This window comes from Myotis daubentonii, chromosome X (genome assembly GCF_963259705.1).
Source record: "Myotis daubentonii chromosome X, mMyoDau2.1, whole genome shotgun sequence".
NCBI classification, from domain to species: domain Eukaryota; kingdom Metazoa; phylum Chordata; class Mammalia; order Chiroptera; family Vespertilionidae; genus Myotis; species Myotis daubentonii.
The window spans coordinates 7,900,394-7,920,816 of NC_081861.1; the positions used below are offsets into that span (position 1 = coordinate 7,900,394).

General features: G+C 46.1%; 1 protein-coding gene and 1 non-coding gene across 5 annotated transcripts in view; one reads left to right on the forward strand and one right to left on the reverse strand.

The window, feature by feature from the left end:
* PHF8 (PHD finger protein 8) overlaps positions 1-8,859 on the reverse strand; it is an 80,374-nt gene extending 71,515 nt beyond the window's left edge. The window contains exons 1-2 of one of the 4 annotated variants that reach the window (XR_009450639.1): positions 8,158-8,859; positions 7,080-7,269 (exon numbers count right to left, since the gene is read on the reverse strand). Coding sequence is in view for 3 of the 4 variants with exons in the window: in XM_059679409.1 (XP_059535392.1) it covers positions 7,080-7,177 (98 nt within the window). In the remaining variant the exon portion in view is untranslated. The remainder of the gene's footprint in view (positions 1-7,079; positions 7,270-8,157) is intronic. The other 3 variants (XM_059679409.1, XM_059679408.1, XM_059679410.1) reach the window with 3 other exon arrangements.
* A 2,947-nt stretch (positions 8,860-11,806) lies between these two features.
* Positions 11,807-11,908, forward strand: LOC132225367 (U6 spliceosomal RNA). Its single transcript, XR_009450884.1, has one exon. It is a non-coding gene; the product is annotated as a U6 spliceosomal RNA (small nuclear RNA).
* Positions 11,909-20,423: the final 8,515 nt, after the last annotated feature.

The window sequence follows — 20,423 nt, forward strand, 5'->3', positions numbered from 1 at the left end:
CCCTCCCTTCCATTCTCTCTAAAAAATCAATGGAGCCCTAACCGGTTTGGCTCAGTGGATAGAGCGTCGCCCTGCGGACTGAAGGGTCCCAGGTTCGATTCCGGTCAAGGGCATGTACCTTGGTTGCAGGCACATAACCAGTGGGGGGTGTGCAGGAGGCAGCTGATCTATGTTTCTCTCTCATCGATGTTTCTAACTCTCTATCCCTCTCCCCTCCTCTCTGTAAACAATCAATAAAATATATTTTTAAAAAAAATCAATGGAAAAAATATCCTTGGGTGAAGAAACTAACAAAAAATAACAACACAGGAATAGTCTCAAATCAATAGCCTAAACTCCCATCTCCAGATATTAGATAAAGAGGGGCAAAATAAACACAAAGCAAGCAGAGGAAGAAATAATTAAGTGCAGAAATCAATGAAATTAAAAACAGAACGATGATAAAGTCAATGAAACATAAAACTTGTTCTATGAGGCCTGGCCTGTGTGGTTCAGTTGGTTGAAGCATCATCCTATGCACCAAAAGGTGGTGGGTTTGATTCCTGGTCAGGGCATATACCTAGGTTGCCAGTTTCAATCCCAGGTGGGGGCACATGCAGGAGACAATAGAATGATGTATCTCTCTCACAGCAAGGTTTGTTTCTCTTTCCTTCCTCTCCCTCTCTCCTTCTTGCTCTCTCTCTCCTCCTCCCTCCCTAAAAATCAATTTTAAAAAATTGTGTGTATGTGAATAATGTTTAGTAGTTCTTTAATTTTAAAAAAAAATATTCTTTGAATAGATTAATGAAACTGACAAACCTCTAACAAGTCTGACAAAGAAAAACGATAAGCTACCCAGCCTGCAGATATCAAAAGGATAATAAGGGCATAATATGAAAATACTTAAATTTAACAACACACGTGAAATGGATAAATTCCTTGGAAAGTAAAAACTATCACAACATACCCAATATAAAATAGATAATCTGAATAGTTTAACTATTAAATAAATTAAGTTCATAATTTTAAAACTCAAAACAAGATTAAATAAAGATAATTAGGTGAAGTGTTTGGCATATTGATTGGCACATTAGCTAGTATGCAATAAACAAGGGTCATTACCATTTTATTTAAATCATCATAACCACTCTCAGGAAAAATGAGGTTTCACAGAGATGAAATCCTTTAATAAAATGTAACAGAGTCAGAATTTGAACCTAGATCTGAAGACAGAGTCATTTCCTCCAGAGTTTATAGTCCACGCCACAGCTACCACCCTTAGGGATGTGCCAACCAATACTTCCTTCATAAAAAGGAAAACTGTAAAGGGGTGAGGTTTTGCTCAAGCCCCAGGCATCAATGAATACTGGCTAACTAACTTCTCCACCAGTATAGAGCAATGATTCTCAAAAGTTAGAGTGCATCAGAACGTATGTTTGTTAAAATACAGATGGCTGTGTCCTAGTCCAAAAATTTGCATTTTTAACAAATTCCCAGTTAATGAACCACACTCTGAGAATGACTATGTATAGTAATAATATGTTAGCCCACCAAACCCCCAACATCAGAAGCTCTCACATTTCATAGAAAGGGAAGGAAGTGAGACAGAATAATGCTCTAAAACAGTGGTTATGAAGGTGGCCCCCACTCACCCACTGTATCAGAAACCCTGAGGGTGGAGCCTATCTATCTGTCTTCTTTTCTTTTTAATCCTCACCCAAGAATATTTTTCCATTGATTTTTAGAGAAAGGGGAAGAGAGAGGGAAAGACAGAGAGAAATATCAATGTAAGAGATATTGGTTGCTGTTACGTGTTGTTCTCCACAGGTGTGGGGTAACTCGCTGAGTGCCTCCTGTGGGGGAGAGCCTCCTGCCTTGAATAGGGGGTCCCTCTCCGCCCTGCCGGGGGAGAGCCTCCAGCCCTAAATAAGGGGTCCCTCTCCTCCCTGCCGGGTATCTCGCTGCGGGCCTCCAAATGTTATGGATTGGCTCAGCGAGATAGACCACCGACTCAGAATTTAAATTTAGGAACTTTTATTAAGCTGGCCAGCTGTCTGCAGTCCCAGCACTCCGCCAAAGCAAAGGCTGAACTGCAGCAATGACTGCAAGTGTTACAGCCTATTTATTTGCGTAAACAAGGCTTTGTAACTTTGTAGTTTTTGCAAACAAATAGGCTGTAATGCTTGCAGTCATTGCTGCAGTTCAGCCTTTGCTTTGGCGGAGTGCTGGGACTGCAGACAGCTGGCCAGCTTAATAAAGGTTCCTAAATTTAAATTCTGAGTCGGTGGTCTATCTCGCTGAGCCAACCCATAACAGTTGCCTCCTGCACGAGCCCCAAACAGGGCCCAGGCTGGGGAAGAGCCTGCAACCGAGGTACCTGCCCATGATGGGAATCGAACCTGGGACCCTTCGGTCCACAGGCTGACACTCTATCCACTGAGCCAAGCTGGCTAGGGCTATCTGCCTTTTAATAGGTCTTCCAAATGATTCTAATGCACACTAAACTTTGAGAACTACTGCTTTACAAATCAAAGTGTTTCGAAAAACCCAGCCCTTTATAGTAGCAGGAATGGAGCTATACCATCTTTTCCCTACTTTTGGGAACCTAGGCTTTGGAGCCAAATAATTCTAAATTCAAATCCAGGCTCAGAAAGAAGTTTAAATTAATCTCCATGAATTCCAGATTCTCATCACCAAAATGGAATGAACAGCCACCTTCCTTACTATAAAGTTACTGGGAAGTAATTTGGCATTATTAACCCCTAACTGGACTTTAAGAAATCTAGCCTACCTTCTGCACAGCAAAAGAAACCATCAACAAAACAAGAGAGCCCACTGCATGGGAGAACATATTTGCCAATACATATGTTATATCTAATAAGGGTTTAATTTCCAAAATTCACAGGGAACTCATACAACTTAACAAAAGGAAGATAAACAACCCAATCAAAAAATGGGCAAAGGACCTACATAGACACTTCTCCAAAGAGGACATACAGAAAGCCAAGAGACATATGAAAACATGCTCAAAGTCACTAATCCGAGAGATGCAAATCAAAACAGCAATACGATACCATCTCACACCTGTCAGACTGGCTATCATCAACAAATCAACAAACAACAAGTGCTGGCGAGGATGCGGAGAAAAAGGAACCCTCCTTCACTAGTGGTGGGAATGCAGACTGGTGCAGCCATTGTGGAAAACAGTATAGCATTTCCTCAAAAAACTAAAAATGGAACTCCCATTTGACCCACTTCTAGGACTATATCCCAAGAAACTAGAAACACCAATTAGAAAGAATATATGCACCCCTATGTTCATAGCAGCACAATTTACAATAGCTAAGATTTGGAAAGAGCCTAAGCGCCCATTAGCAGATGAGTGGATTAGAAAACTGTGGTACATCTACACAATGGAATACTATGCAGGTGCAAAAAAAGAAAGAACTCTTACCATTTGCAACAGCATGGATGGACCTGAAGAGCATTATGCTAAGCACAATAAACCAGTTGGAGAAAGATAAATATCACAGGATCTCACTCATTTGTGGAATACAAAGAACAACATAAACTGATGAACAAAGACAGAGACATAGAAGCATCGAACAGACCGTCAAACCTCAGAAGGCAGGCAGGGGAGGGTGGGGAGTTAAAAGATCAATCAAAGGACTTTTTTGCATGCATATAAGCATAACCAATGGACACAGATAGTAAGGGGGTAAGGGCATGTGCTGGGGGGTGGGAGCAGGCGGGGAGAGGTCAATGGGGGGAAAAGGAGACATATGTAATACTTTCAACAATAAAAAAATTTAAATTCAAAAAAGAAATCTAGCCTATGGAAGTCTTCAGAGATGTGAACAGATTTAAATCACCTGTGTGTGTGGGTTTAACTATCGTGAGCAACTATGAAAAGGCCACACTATTTAGTAATTTTCAATTGTGCTGAAGTACAAACTTAAAAGGAAGGTGTGTGTGCATGTGCGTGTGCGCACGCGCACACGCACACGCAAAAGCAATGTACTGAGCAAGCAAGAGCAGCCATGCACCAAGGGAGTGATTCTTAGCTGGCCTTCTTGTTCTCTGGCAGCCCATAAAGACATGCATGAGAAGAAATAAAAACTTTCGTTAAAAAAAATTAAGGCAGCCCTAACCGGTTTGGCTCAGTAGATAGAGCATCGCCTGTGGACTGAAGGGTCCTGGGTTCGATTCTGGTCAACGGCATGTACCTTGGTTGCGGGCACATCCCCAGTTGGGGGTGTGCAGGAGGCACCTGATCGATATTTCTCTCTCACTGATGTTTCAAATTCTCTATCCCTCTCCCTTCCTCTCTGTAAAAAAATCAATAAAATACATTTTTTTAAATAAAAAATAAAATTTTAAAAATTAAGGCAGCCCAGCCAGTGCAGCTCAGTGGTTGAACATCTACCTATGAACAAGGAGGACACAGTTCGATTCCCTGTCAGGGCACATGCCTGGGTTGTGGGCTCAATCCCCGATGTGAGGTATGCAGGAGGCAGCCAATTGATGACTCTCTCTTCACTGATGTTTCTATCTCTCTCTCCTTCTCCCTTCCTCTCTGAAATCAATAAAAAATATATTAAAAAACAAACAAACAAAAAAGAATAAAAAATGTACTCAGCATCTATTATATGTTTAGGTCTGAAATAGGTTCTGGGGATACCAAAAGATGACATCTCTGCCCTCAGGTAGTTCCAGCTAATAAGCGACACAGATGTATTTATAACCATGATATGATGAAATAATTACTTTTGGTAAGGATGTACACAAGTGCAAGGGGAAGCCAGTAGAAGAAGGCCTTTTACAGTATATCGTGAGTTGTAAAAGACAGGGCATTAGTCAAAATAGAATGTGCAAAGATACAGTCACAGAAAATTTGTATTAGAACTCTAAGTAGCTTGCTGGGGGTGGGAATGGCTGGGGCGGGGGGGGGGGTTAATTGGGGGAAAAAAGACATATGTAAAACTTTAGACAATAAAAAAATTATAATAAATAAATAAAAGTAATTGAAAGGAAAAAAGTATCTCCCTTGTCCAAAGAATAAAAATTAAAAGATTTAAAAAAAAAAGAAAAAAAAAGGACTCTAAGTAGTTCAAGTCATGCTAGGACATAAAGAACAAGGGAGGACGAGTGGCAGGAACTGAGATTGAACAAACAGATCACAAAAGGTCTTGTCTGTCACACAAAGAAGGCTGAAGAACTTTATTCTGGCCCAGCTAGTGTCGCTCAGTGGTTGAGTGTCGACCTATCAACCAGGAGCTCAAGGTTAGATTACCAGTCAGGGCACATGCCTCGGTTATGGGCTCCATCCCCAGCGTGGGATGTGTAGCCGATCAATGATTCTGTCTCATCATTGATGTTTTTATCTCTCTCTCCCTCTTCTTTCCTTTCTGAAATCAATAAAAATATTCTTTTAAAAAAAGAATTTTATGCCCAGCTGGCGTGGCTCAGTGGTTGAGCATTGACCTATAAACCAGGAGGTCACAGTTTGATTCCTGATCAGGGCACATGCCTGGGTTGCGGGCTTGATCCCCAATGTGGAAAATGTGGTAGGCAGCCGATCAATGATTCTCTCTCATCATTGATACTGATGTTTCTCTCTCTCTCTCCCTCTCCCTTACTCTCTGAAATCAATTTAAAAATTTAGGGAAAAAAAGAATTTTATTCTGTAATGGAACTAACGAAAAAATCTTTACCAGTGGAGTGACTTGATCAGCACTGGCAAAGACACCAGGAGTCCTGAAAAACATCTTAATCCCCACTTACTTTGCAAGGGAAGGAAAAGGTCCCACCCTCTATGTCTGTCCCCTCTGAAATGACATAACATGAGGCAGTAAACAGAACTCTGCACCTGGCCCAAAGTGAACAGTCAATAAAAATCAGTTGAATATGAATTTGGATGTGTTACATGAAGCAGTCCCTACTGAGAGCAGAATTTTAGCAACACCAGCACCTTGTTTGGTCTTGGGTATAATAACAGGAACAGTTCTTTGGAAGGGACTAGTGACTGAAAATTCTAAAATCTAACAACATGCAACAGGAGGAGGGTGCCATATACTGTTTTGTTGTACTCCAGTGTACACAGCCCTCTCACAGTTTTCTTTCTATACCTGGGATTTAAATCCCAATAATGGGATAATATTACAGTTTTATTCCACACACTAACCTCTGTAGAATCCGGGATGACAGGTGCTTACGTGCACAAATGGTAAACTGGAGGGAGTTCATTAGTGGTTTTACTCCTGTTTTACCCAATATCTCTTCTGCTTAATTCAATCTAGTTAGATGATTCTGCAGATAAATGCTATAGAAATAAAATACTGCTGCATTTCTGCCTCCATTAACTGAGTGCATGCAAAATACTTTAAATAATCAGGAAGGATGTATTAGATATATTTTGTAGGTAAAGACAATGAGGCTCAGAGAAGCAAAGCAACTCACCCAAGGACAACTTGCCACAATAAATTGCAAAGCCAGAACTCAAATCTGTGTTTATTGGACTCAAATATCCAAAAATGTAATATTGTCTCCTCCAAAGCCTGGATCTGAGATACAATTATCAGTATACAAAAATGGTACTTTGTGGTTGGAAAGAAAATATTTTCTAAATTAAAAAAAAATCAAAAGAAGAGTGCAAAGAAAAAATACATAGGGAGAAAGAGAAAAAAAGAGGAGAAACCAGAGGCCAATGTCAGCTAGACCCTAGTCTGCAAGGAGGGACGGAGGAACCTGGGAGGTGGGTTGGAGTTAATTCTCCTAGAGCAGTGGTTCTCAACCTGGGGGTCCGGACCCCTTTGGGGGTCCAATGACCCTTTCACAGGGGTCGCCTAAGACCATCGGAAAACACATTTATAATTACCTATTGTTTTTGTGATTAATCACTATGCTTTAATTATGTTAAATTTGTAACAATGAAATTGGGGGTCACCACAACTTGAGGGTCGCAGCATTAGGAAGGTTGAGAACCACTGTCCTAGAGTGAGGGGAATACAGTTTGAGTGGGAATCTAAACCAGAGTTAAGAGCAAAGCGAGCGAAACACCTGACCCCTGCACCCTGTCCCACCTGGCCTGCCTTCCTTACCTGCCATGAAACCAGTCCTGGCACATGTCACACTCGATCATGAAGCGGGTCACATCGTAAGGCAGCCGGCAAAGGCAGTACACTGGCACCGTGGCCATCTTCAGCTGGCCTTGGAGCGGTGTGTGGCAAGCCAGGTTCGCAGCGTCCCGAGGAGTGGGAGGCAGAAGCACACGTCCTTCCTGGACCAGGACTGGACACAAACAACACTTTTCACACAGTGAATCTGGTGCCCCAGGGTACCAACCCTCAGTTCACAAATGGGGAGTGACCACAGCCGGGGTGCAACACAGGGGTGTGGCTGTAGGGGGCAATCTGAGAAAGTCCACCCGCCTCCAGAACAGCTTTAACAAATAAAGACCGACGCTATGCCCAGGAGGCTTTCTCGCCGCCCCCCCCCCCCCCCGCGCATCTCCTCAGCTCCCCCCTCCACCCCTCACCCCAAGTGAGTGAGAACTTCTTTCTGTGGTTCAGGAAAATATCTGATGCCTTTAAGGGAGCTCCTTTGATCCCTCACTGCACCCTCTTCTTGCTTCCCAGAGCGCTCTTTATTATGAGACTGGGAGAGCCCAGCAGAAGACCCTTCTCTCTCTGCCCCCAAATAGGGGCAACTGGCGAGAGATGGGGAACCCACGGACATGGGCTCACTCCCTCGCAAATTACCCTCGCTGCCTTCAGGAGCAAGGCAGAGGCGCCCAACTCAAATCACAGTTGTGGGGTCTTGTGAGAACTCTCCCCGTCATCCCACCCCGACTAGTGGGAGCCCCAGCAGCCCCACAACCGAAATAAATCACAACCTCACAACTCGTCAGCTCGTCGTCTATTTCGAACACGACCGGGTTCCCGTCGCACCCCTGAAACTAAAAAGGGACGCTCCAAACCCCCCCGTAACTGACGACAATTTCCTCACACTCCCGCAACTGAGCAAGGATTTGTTTTCTTCTCGCCGCTCGGACCCTGGCAGGCATCTCCCCCCAACCCCTTCCCAATGACGAGGTCTCCTCATCCCCTTCAAACTGACCAAGATCTCCCGAGAGATCCCCCCAACTGACAGGAATATCCTCACAGCCCCGAAACTTACGAGAATGTCTTCACACCTCCCAGCCTGACAGGAACCTCCTCACACCCCTGAGCTGACAACAATGTCTGCGGTCCCGAGCTCTACGGGGACCTCCGCATCCGCCGAGCCGCCAGGATCGCTCCCGCTGGCGAAGCTCCGTCTCCCCTGACGCGCCGGCCGCCGGGCTCGCTCAGGAGCCGTTGGCGTCGCTCGGCGGAGGCTCGGCCGGTAGTTCCGGCCCCACCGGCGGCGCGCGCCGAATTCTGGGATTTTCCCTGTCGCGCAGCGAACCTTGCTCGTCGGCCCCCGCGACCACCCGCTGGTCGCTCGGCCCCCGCCGCCCAGCGAGGCTTCCGGGCAGCTCTCTCCACGGCTCGGCCCCGGGGGCGGCCGCCAGGGCCTACTGGAGACCGCGGCTCGGGCCTAGTCCGGGGGCCGCCACTCGCGTCGTCGCTGGCCCGGCCGGAGCTCGCTGCGAGCAAAGCGACGAGGAAGGGGAGGACCCGGCGGCCGAATTGCGAGGAAGATGGCCCGAAAAGCCGCCGGGAGAAGCCCGGTGGCGGTGGGAGGCAATTCGGAGTCAATAAAGTTTATTCAAAACAACGAGGAAGTTGAAGCGGAGAGGGGAGGAGAAATACGGGGTAAACAGCTACCATACTGAGAGTGGCGGCGCGGACACAAGGAGGTGGCCCGACAGCCATCTTAAGAGGGCCCCGCACGCGAACACCCCGCGGCGGACGCGAGGGGCGGGAGGGGGGAGGGCGGACGGTCGGCTCCCGCGTGACGCCACGGGGCGGAGCCGGTCTTGAGAAAGGGGGCGGGGCTCGGCTACCTGGGGCTCCGCTCTCCTCCTGCCGGTTCCCAATGGACGCCGAGGGCCTGGAGCGGAGAGGGGGGGGAGCCGCCATCTTAGACGAGGCGGTCGCTTGGCTCCATTTTGAGAGGGGTCAGAACCTTCCAAGCCTTCCCCCTCGGGGCCATGAGGGAGGGAAGCACTTCACCGCGACCACACAACACTCTTCCCAGCCTCTCCTCCTGTGAGAGGAGGTAGACTCTGACTGCAAACTGCAAAATGAAGAGGTGGGGGCGGGGGGCGGGGGGGTTGGGGCCAGGACGGAGGCGGAGTCTTCATCCAGCCTTCCGTTCAGGCTAAGCCAGTGGTTCTCAACCTTCTGGCCCTTTAAATACAGTTCCTCATGTTGTGACCCAACCATAAAATTATTTTCGTGGCTACTTCGTAACTGTCATGTTGCTACTGTTATGAATCGTTATGGAAATATCTGATACGCGGGATGGTCTTAGGCGACCCCTGTGAAAGGGTCGTAGGACCGCCAAAGGGGTCCCGACCCACAGGTTGAGAACCGCTAGAAGCCCTTTCACAGGCTCTCTGAGGCGAGTGTTTTTCACCCTGTAAGGAAGCTCCGTTGTGATCCCCAAAAGGAGGCTACAGTTTTAGACGTGACTTGCATTTTGGAGCTGGGAAGCAACCTTACGCCCTCTACTACCCCCGCGTTCTGTTCTCGGTCCCTTTCCTGTTCGTTTTTGTCCATTTCCTAGCTCCCTGGGACCTCTCTCCTCTAACCTTATTGCTTCGCTTCAATGCAGTTCAGATCCGGTTCAAATATTTCCCTGCAGAAAATACATATATACAAATATTTCCCTGCCCCCTTCCCACGATTTTCTGACTCCAGCCTGAGAGTGAGGTGGGAGAAGAGGTTGAATGAATGGAGCGCCACACACCTGCTTCAAGATGGCGCTGGTTTGCTCAGGCAATTTAGAATAGTCTCCAGGAATCCCCTTACTATTTGATTTTCTTAAAGGGTCCCACGCTTTAAAAAAAAAATGGGAGTGTGTGCATCAGTTTTATCAATGATAGTGGCTTAGGCCCTGGGGGTACGATGATAGAAAGAGGGACTGTGCAGAGAGAAATTGCCAGCTAGTGCAGGAGACAAGCTTGCAAATCAACAATTGGAATCCAAGTCCAGTAAGCACGCAGATACCTCTTGCAAGGTGCGAAATAGAGCTAAGAAAGTACCTCAGCAGCTGCTTGCTGCTGTCAAGGAAGATTTCAGGGAGACTTGGATACATAAAATTTCACTTAACATTGCAGATAAAAGGATCATCAAATATAAATGCATGCAGACACCTGGGGAAACATTTGCAAAATGAATATTAGATTTTATCCTGCAAGCAATAAAAAAACACTAAAGGTTTTTGAGCAAGAACAGCTGAGTGACATTTGTGTCTTAGGCACAGGAAATGCCAGGTTTACTGGCACCTGAAGCTTATACAGTTTGTGAGGTGGTGGGACTTTAAGAAAAGAATATACACTTGTGCCCAACTGGCGTGGCTCAGTGGTTGCAGATCGATCTATGAACCAGGAGACCACGGTTTGATTCCTGGTCGGGGCACATGCCCAGGTTGCGGGCTCAATCCCCCGTGTGGGGTGTGCAAGAGGCAACCGATCCATGATTCCCTCTCATCATTGATGTCTCTCTCTCTCTCTCCCTCTCCCTACCTCTCTGAAATCAATAAAAAAATATTTTTTTTAAAAAAATAGTACACTTGTCGCCGAAACCGGTTTGGCTCAGTGGATAGAGCGTCAGCCTGCGCACTGAAAGGTCCCAGGTTCGATTCTGGTCAAGGGCATGTACCTTGGTTGCGGGCACATCCCCAGTGGGGAGTGTGCAGGAGGCAGCTGGTTGATGTTTCTCTCTCATCGATGTTTCTAACTATCCCTCTCCCTTCCTCTCTGTAAAAAATCAATAAAATATATTTTTTAAAAAAAAAGAAAATAATTTTTAAAAAAATAGTACACTTGTGAATACAAAATTAGGTTCAAAGGGTAGACAGTAAGAATATTTCCAGAAGCCATTCCTGAGTAATAACTATGAATAGAAGTTATATAGACCACATATAAATGTTCCAGTAAACCCAAACTAAATATGTGCCCCAAATCAACTTCCACTTAGCTGGATCTCAAAAATGTCTGAGGTAACTCCAACACCAGGGAAACTCAGTGGGAAGGGATAGCAGTTGTTTTAAATCTTTATTGTCAAAAGTATTACATAGGTCCCCTTTTTCCCCCATTGACCCCTTCTAACCCACACCCACCCACCCCCACCTCCCACCAAGGCCCTCACCACCCTGCTGTCTGTGTCCATGGGTCATGCATATATGCATACAAGTTCTTTGGTTGATCTCTTCCCACCTACCCTGCCTTCCCTCTGAGATTCTGCAGTCTTACTATGCTTCTCTGTCTCTGGATCTATTTTGTCAGTTTATTTTGTTCATTAGATTCCACATATGAGTGAGGTCATGTGATATTTGCCTTTCTCTGACAGCAGTTTTTTTTAATGTTTTTATTAATTTTTAGAGAGAAAGGAAGGAAAAAGGATAGAGAGATAGAAACATCATCAGTCGGCTGCCTCCTGCACGCCCCCCCACTGGGGATCAAGCCCACAACCCGGGCTTGTGCCCTAACCGGGAATCGATCCAGTGACCTCTTGGTTCCTGAGTTGACACTCAACCAGAAGGGACAGCAGTTTTAACCAATTGTGATTTAAGTATATTTTACAAACTTTATAAAACACATGACCATGTGACCATATGGCAAGTTTATCAAGAAACTTTACTAAGCTTTCTTAGCTTCACAAGGATGCAAAAAGGCGTTCACTTCAACAGCACGTGTATTAAATTGGGAAGACAGAGAAGATTAGCATGGCCCCTACACAAGGATGACATGCAAATTCATGAAGTTTTCACACACAAAAAAAGAATGAAGTAAGAGCCCTAGCCGGTTTGGCTCAGTGGATAGAGAGTCAGCCTACAGACTGAAGGGTCCTAGGTTCGATTCTGATCAAGGGCATGTACCTTGATTGCGGGCACACCAGAGGCAGCTGATTGATGTTTCTCTCTATCCCTCTCCCTTCCTCTCTGTAAAAAATCAATAACAGCCCTAACCGGTTTGGCTCAGTGGATAGAGCGTCGGCCTGCAGACTGAAGGGTCCCAGGTTCAATTCCAGTCAAGGGCATGTACCTTGGTTGTGGGCATATCCCCAGTAGGGGGTGTGCAGGAGGCAGCTGATCAATGTTTCTAACTCTCTATCCCTCTCCCTTCCTCTCTGTAAAAAAATCAATAAAATATATTTTTTTAAAAAAATCAGTAACATATTTTTTTAAAAAAAGAATGAGGTAAGAGACTGTTGCATTAGTCATGAAAAAAAAAAGATGTGGCCTAAGTCAGGATAGTTGTAGCAGGGATAGAAAAGGACCAGATATGTAGAGATTAAATAGGCAGGGCTTGGGGACTGATTGAAAATAGCTAGTGAGGGGAGCAGGGGGCGGGCTGGAAGGGGGTCAATGGGGGAAAACGGGGACATATGTAATACTTTAATTAAACAAAATAGTTTCATTCACATATATATGTTCAATATTTTAAAAAGAAAATTTAAAAAAGAAAAAAAAACAGGAGTGGATGAGTGAGTGAAAAGAGTGTGTGTTCATTTCTGGGTTGCGTGTCAGAGTGAATGGTGATACCATTGACTGAGTGAGAGTACACAGGGGAAAAGCAGGTTTGGTAGGGAAGAAGAGACTTAAGTTTAGTTTGGAGTATGTAGAGTTAAGGTGTATGTGGAACAGTAACTCACTGCACAATTCTTTATTGAGCATCTACTACACACCAGGCAGAGTGCTGGGTGCTGAGGATGTAGCAGTAACAAAAATAAGGTCTGGGCCTTCATGGAGCTGACATTCTACTGGGGGATCAGTCAATAATTAAACAAATACAGTTTCATTCATCTATTTATTGAGCACCCACTAGATACCAGGCACTGTTCTATGCACTGGGAATTCAAGGTAAACAAAACAGGAATGGTCCCTGCCTACCTGTGATTCACATTCTAGTGAGGGAGACTGACAATAAAGTGAGCCAAATAAGAGAATTTCAGGCTGCAGTGAGTGCTATGAGGAAAATAAAACAAGTTATGAAATAGATTTGGATGAAATCCAGTCTCTTTTAGATAGGGTAGTTAAGGAACGTCTCTTGAAGGTGCCAAGTGAGCTGAGACCGGAATAACAAGAAGAGTTGGCCAGGGAAAAGCTAGGAGGAAGAAAAAGTGCAAAAGAGAAAGACCTATTGTGGTGGGAGGGTCAGTTCAGAGCACCCTCCCAATAATACCTCCTGAGCATTTATGATGGGCTGGGTGGAGTACAGGTGGGAGTTGGGGTGGGTTTGAAGACATGAATAAGAGACCATGTGTGTATCCTAAAGGAGTGTGCATACCATCTAATGAGGGAGGCAAGGGTCAATGAACAATAACTAGTTTGAAAGAGGTCAAACTCTAAGTGCTAACTAGACGATTGAGCAACATGTGTGGGAACAAAGGGAGCCACAAGTAATTCAAATATGTTCAGTGGGTGTGTCATGGAAGGCTTCATAGGAGGTGGCATTTGACCCAGTGACATTGGTACCCACCCTGAGCAGTTCCTCCACAGTGTTCTTGGGAGGTGAGGTGGGGGCACTGAAGGATAATGGGGAAGGCAAAGCTGTCAGGAGTCTGAATCTGAGGCAGTTAGATTTGTTGGCAAAGGAATTTTTGGTACTGCGATGGATTGGGGTCAGCTGGCTGCTGCCCTGGAAGTGTGTGCTCTCACAGCATCAGTGCAGGATCTGAACTGGCTGCTATGGTATGAGACTGCCCTGGAAACCCCTCCCCTACCCCACCTCTGCTTAACAATTGTAAACATTTATTTTTAATTACACAGACAAGAGTAAATGCATTCCAATTGTATACATTCAGACAGACTGCAGATCCCTGCAGACCACCTCAGGGGGCTCTATTCTGATTCATCTCTGCATGTCCTATCTAATAAAAGAGAAACATGGTAATTGGCGTACGACTGCTACCCTTCCCATTGGCTAATCAGGGCGATATGCAAATTAACTGCCAGCCAAGATGGCGGCCGGCAGCCAGGCAGCTGGAAACTAACATGAGGCTTGCTTGCTTCAGTGACAGAGGAAACCAACGTTCCCCACCTGCCTTGCAGGCCTCTGAGTCTGCAGTTTCAAACATTGTAACAAATATAGAAGCTAAACAAAACCCCAGAAACCTGCTTTCAGCGAGCCGGGATCTCAGAGTTGGAGTTATACATTGTTTCGATTATAGACCCCAAACAAACCAGATACCTGGTTTCAGGAGCAGAGGCCTAAGAGCTGGAGCCTCAGAGCTAAAGCTGGCCCAGAATAAAAAATAAAAATAAAAAAAAGGAGCGGTTGGGAGCTTCAGTCACCCCCAGCCTGAAAACAGCCCTCAGCCCCTCACCCAGACTGGCCAGGCACCCCAGTGGGGACCCCCACCCTGAAGGGTATGTGACCTGCTGCAAACAGACATCATCCCCTCACCCAGGCTGGCCAGGCACCCCAGTGGGGACCCCCACCCTGATCCAGGACACCCTTCAGGGCAAACCAGCCAGCCCCACCCATGCACCAGGCCTCTACCCTATATAGTAAAAGGGTAATATGCCTCCCAGCACCGGGATCAGTGGAGCCGCGAGGCCTCCCGGCACCGGGATCAGCGTGACAGGGGGAAGCACCCAAACCCCCTGATCGCCCTGCGGCTCTGTGTGTGACAGGGGGTGGGGCCACAACCTCCCTATCCGTCCTGCTCTGTTGGTGACAGGGGAAGGTGCCCCAACCCCCTGATCACCCTGCGGCTGTGTGTGTGACAGGGTGCGGCGCCCCAACCCCCTGATTGGCCCTGCTCTGTGTGTGACAGGGTAGAGCCATAACCTCCCCATCAGCCCTGCCCTGAGTGTGAGAGTGGTGGCGCCCCAACCCCCTGATTGGCCCTGCTCTGTGGGTGATAGAGGGCGGCGCACCAACCCCCGCCCCCCACAGGCCCTGCTCTGTGTGTGATGGGGTAGAGCCATAACCTCCCCATCAGCCCTGCCCTGAGTGTGAGAGTGGTGGCGCCCCAACTCCCTGATTGGCCCTGCTCTGTGGGTGATAGAGGGCGGCGCACCAACCCCCGCCCCCCACAGGCCCTGCTCTGTGTGTGATGGGGTAGAGCCATAACCTCCCCATCGGCCCTGCCCTGAGTGTGACAGTGGCGCTGCCCCAACCCCCTGATCGGCCCTGTTCTGTGGGTGATAGAGAGCAGCGCCCCAACCCCCTGATCTGCCCTGCTCTGTGTGTGACAGGGGGCGGTGCCCCAACTCCCCTATTGGCCCTACTCTGTGCGTGACAGGGGGGAGCTCCCCAACCCCCTGATCGACCCTGCTCTGTGCGTGACAGGGTAAGGAGCCCCAACCACCCTGATGGGCCCTGCTCTGTGCATGACAGGGGGCAGCGCCCCAACCCCGATTGGCCCTGCTCTGTGCGTGACAGGGAGTGGCGCCGCAACCTCCCCATCGACCCTGCCTTGAGTGTGACAGGGGGCGGTGCCCCAATCCCCCAATCGGCCCTACCCTGAGTGTGACTGAGGGTGGCATCGCAACCTCCCAATCCATCCTGCTCTGTGCATGACAGGGGGCAGCGCCCCAACTCCCCAATCGGCCCTGCTCTGAGCCCGACCAGGGGCTGCACCTAGGGGTTGGGCCTGCCCTCTGCCACGCGGGAGCAGGCCTAAGCCAGCAGGTCGTTATCTCCCGAGGGGTCCCAGACTGCGAGAGGGGACAGGCCAGGCTGAGGGACCACCCCTTCCCCCCCCCCCAGTGCACAAATTTTTGTGCACCGGGCCTCTAGTCCTAATATATAAAAAGCCAGGGGCCATAACGAAACAACCAGATGGACAACCGAACAGCAGGCTATGTGGGGTGACCAGGCCGGCAGGGGGGTTAGTGAGGAAGGATCAAACAACCAAATAACAGGCTGCATGGGGCAACCAGGCTCACGGGGGGGGGGGGGGGGGGGGCAGTAGGGGAGACCAAGCCAGCAGGGGGTGCAGTGAGGGGTGACCAGGCCATGGGGGGCAGTTGAGGGTGACCAGGCCCAAGGGGGGGCAGTTAGGGGTGACCAGGCCCAAGGGGGGCAGTTGGGGGTGACCAGACCAGCAGGGGGAGACAGTTGGGGGCAATCAGGCCAGCAGGCAGAGGTGGTTAGGGGTGATCAGGCTGGTGGGGGGGCAGTTAGGAGCAATCAGGCAGGCAGGCAGGTGAGTGGTTAGCAGCCAGTGGTCCGGGATTGTGAGAGGGATGTCTGACTGCCGGTTTAGGCCTGATCCCCAGAATCAGGGCTAAACCGGCAGCCAGACATCCCCCAAGGGGTCCTGGATTGGAGAGGGTGCAGGCTGGTCTGAGGGGACCCTCCCTGCCCTGTTCACGAATTTCATGCACCGGGCCTCTAGTATGTACATATAATTGTTGAGATTAAAAATTGGTCTCATTGATGTTGCTCAGTGGTTGGGCATCAACCTATGAACCAGGAGGTCATGGTTGAATTCCCAGTCAGGGCACATACCCAGGTTGCGGGCTCGATCCCAAGTGGGAGGCATGCAGGAGGCAATCAATGATTTTCTCTCATTGATGTTTCTCTCTCTCTCCCTCTCGCTTCCTCTCTGAATTCAATAAAAATATCTTTTAAAAAAATTGTTGTTTCCTTATAGTTGAAGATACAGTAGTAGAATGAATAAACAGACATTTTGAATTATGAATAAATCATGGAGCCATTCTTTTATTTCTTTTATGACCTTGTCTTAGTCTATTCAGGCTGCTATAATGAAAATGCCATAGATTGGGTGGCTAGTAAGAAAAATTTATTTTTCCCAATTCTGGAGGCTGAAGAGTCTAAGATCAAAGTGGTGGCAGATGACATGTCTAGTGAGAGCCTACTTTCTGGTCGTAAATGCACAGCTTCTTGCTGCATCTGGAAGGGGTGAAGGACCTCTTTGGGTTCTATTTCTTAAGGGCACTAATCTCCACCCTCAAAACCTAATCACGGTGGCGGGGGGGGGGGGGGGATTTCTGTATAGTAGATCTCCACAAATTGCAGGAAATGTCAGAGGAAACATTGAATGTCATTATAGAAATTTATATTATATTTAAAATTAGATTTACACAAAAATTAGATTTGTATGAATAGATTTGTATGAAGAGTTAAATCTTTTTAAAAATATATTTTATTGATGTTTTTACAGAGAGGAAGGGAGAGGAATAGAGAGTTAGAAACAGATGAGAGAGAAACATCGATCAGCTGCCTCCTGCACACCTCCTACTGGGGATGGGCCTGCAACCAAGGTACATGCCCTTGACTAGAATCGAACCTGGGACCTTCAGTCCACAGGCTGACGCTCTATCCACTGAGCCAAACTGGTTAGGGCAAGAGTTAAATCTTTTTAGAAAAATTGTTCCACAAGAATCATCAGCTCTAGATGCATTAATATATATATATATATTATTGATTTCAGAGAGGAAGGGAGAGGGAGAGGAACATCCATGAGAGAGATTCATTGATTGGCTGCCTCCTGCACGCCCCCTATTGGGGATCGAGCCCACAACCCAGGCATGTGCCCTTGACCAGAATTGAACCCGAGACCCTTCAGACCGCAGCTCTATCCACTGGGCCAAACCGGCTAGAACTAAAATTTCTATTTTGAAATAATTTATCATATATCTATCACAATGTTGTCACAGCCGGTAATAGCTGCTTCAGTAGAAAACTCCTTCTCAAAATGAAAATTTATCAAATATTACCTGACCTCTTGTGACTGATGTCGCTTTTGATTATATTGGTTAAAAATGAAGTTGCTAAAAATATGTTTTGATGACTGAATAATTGAATTTGCAGAAAAGCAAGCCAGAAAAATTATGAATTTTGTTCTATAAAATTATCCCAAAAATATTGTTCTGCCATTTGTACATTTATGTTGTTAATCAGGTTTCACTATTATCCCTATACTGTTTTATAAGTAATAAAATATTTTAAAGGAAAAAACTTAATATTTTATTACCTTTAACTGCATTTCCTGCCTCTCACCTGGTTTTTGAACAAGGAGTCTTCCATTTTCATTTTGCACTGGGCCCCACAAATTATGTAGGAGGCTCCCACTACTGCGGGATGGTAATCAAGAGGTGATTTGAGGGAATTATAGCTAGTCAAACAGCCTCCCTGCTCTAACCAAACTCCTCTCCACTAGGAGTGGGGGAGGGTGGGCAGAGACAAGATGACAACACAGAGATATTAAGGTTAGTGAAGAGATTTATCATTTTCAACTGAACAGGATCACACTGTCCATACTATTTGGCCAACTGCATTCTTCACTTGGCAATATGTCTTGGAGATCTTTCTACCAAAATAAATTAACCTTGTTCTTTAAAAAAAAAAATTCTTGTTCAGGTAATTACATAATTCAGATGGGTCTTGATTTATTTCTCCAGTCCCCTAATGGATTTTTTAAGTGGTTTTATTTTTTCATGAATACAGAGCTGCAGTGAATACACCCGCAGGGGCCTCCTTGTTTCTCTAGTCAGACACTCCGAAACAGGTATGGATATTTTCAATTTTAAATACATACTGCCCAATTAAATTTCAAAAGCAGTATGCCAATTTTCACTCCCATCAGCAGTGCATCTTCACATTTCCTAAGGCTCTGACCTTTAAATTGTTTGCCAATCTGATAGGTGGAAAAAATGGTAGCTTGTATTTGGTTGTTTTGTTTGTTTTTTTTTTAACTTGTATTCTCCAATCACTGGTGAAGTTGAGCATCTTTTTTAAAAATATATTTTTATTGATTTCAGAGAGGAATGGAGAGGGAGAGAGAGCTAGAAACATCAATGATGAGAGGGAATCATTGATGCTATTACTGCAACTCACCAAGCTTACATCTCCCTTGTTCCAGGCACACAGAATTGTACTATTCTACCTCTATGAAATTAGGTGCAATCATGTGACTTGCTTCGGGCAGTGAAAAGAGAGAAATGGTGTGTGACATTTTAAGCTTTAAAAGTCAGTGTGCATTTTGGTCACCTGCCTTCCCCTAACTCAGTGATGAGGCTTGTTAGTCTGAGTTTCCAAGTGACTATGAATGACAAAATCCCCCTGCCAATTCATGGTGGACATATATGAGCAACAGGTATATTTTAGTTATGTTATTAAGATTTGGGAGTTACTATTGCAGCAAAATCTAGCCTATCCTGACTGATACACTCCCCTTTTCTAGAGTTGGAAATTATGAATGTATAACGACTGAATGAAATGAAAATGTATACAACATGTAAAATAAGGTGCCTAGCCCTAGCTGGTTTGGCTCAGTGGATAGAGTGTGTCTACCTGCGACTGAAAGGTCCCAGGTTCGATTCCGGTCAAGAGCACATGGCTGGGTTGTGGACTCGATCCTCATTGTGGGGCGTGCAGGAGGCAGCCAATCCATGATTCTCTCTCATCATTGATGTATCTCTCTCTCTCTCTCTCTCTCTCTCTCTCTCTCTCTCTCTCTCTCTCTCCCTTCCTCTCTGAAATCAATAAAAATATATTAAAAAAAATAAAATGCCTAGACCTCTCTCTGACACATAGATCACTTCCTGTATCTGATCCTAATGATTACAGAATTTTTATATTTCTCACACACAAATAAAGACTAATTGTAGAAGGTACAAATAGAAGGCTCACATTATTACTAATGCTTGTGATTTTAGAAGAAAAGCCATGTGACTGATGGTCAACCCAACTCTACCCCAAGACAGGGAGGAGCAGTTCCCCAAAGGAAAAACACTTGGCTTTACTGCCAGAAAGAGGAAAGAATGCTGGGCAGGCAGAAATAAAAGTTATCTACTTAGTCAAAATGAACTTGGATTTAGAACCCTGGTTTTACCACTTATTAGCTGGTGGGAACTTGAATCAGTTTGCTCATGTGTAAAGTGGGGATAATATTTACTTTGTAGAGTTGTTTGTGGATTAGAAATAATGTACAAGAGCCTAGTACCTTATGGGTCCTCAATATATGGTAATTTTTAAAAGCCAAATATTCAAAATCTCCTACTATTAAATTCTGAGTCCCAACACCCAAAGATCAAAGGCTAGAAAAGACAACCACAGCCGTAATGATCTGAATATAAAACAAAGTATGTTACAAATAATAGTTTCGTTTAAGGGTCAAGTGTTTATAAGCTTCAGTAAGCCTCTAACGCTCACCTTTAGGCTCAGCTGTTCCTTTTGTAATCTGCACATACGAAGCACAGAGCAGTAAGGGAGGCCAAACCCAGCTGGCATCACTCAGCAGTAGCCTCAGCAGAAGCCGTAAGGTAAGAATGCCCTCGAGTCCTGGCTTCAGACTCTACTCCATGCATCCCTG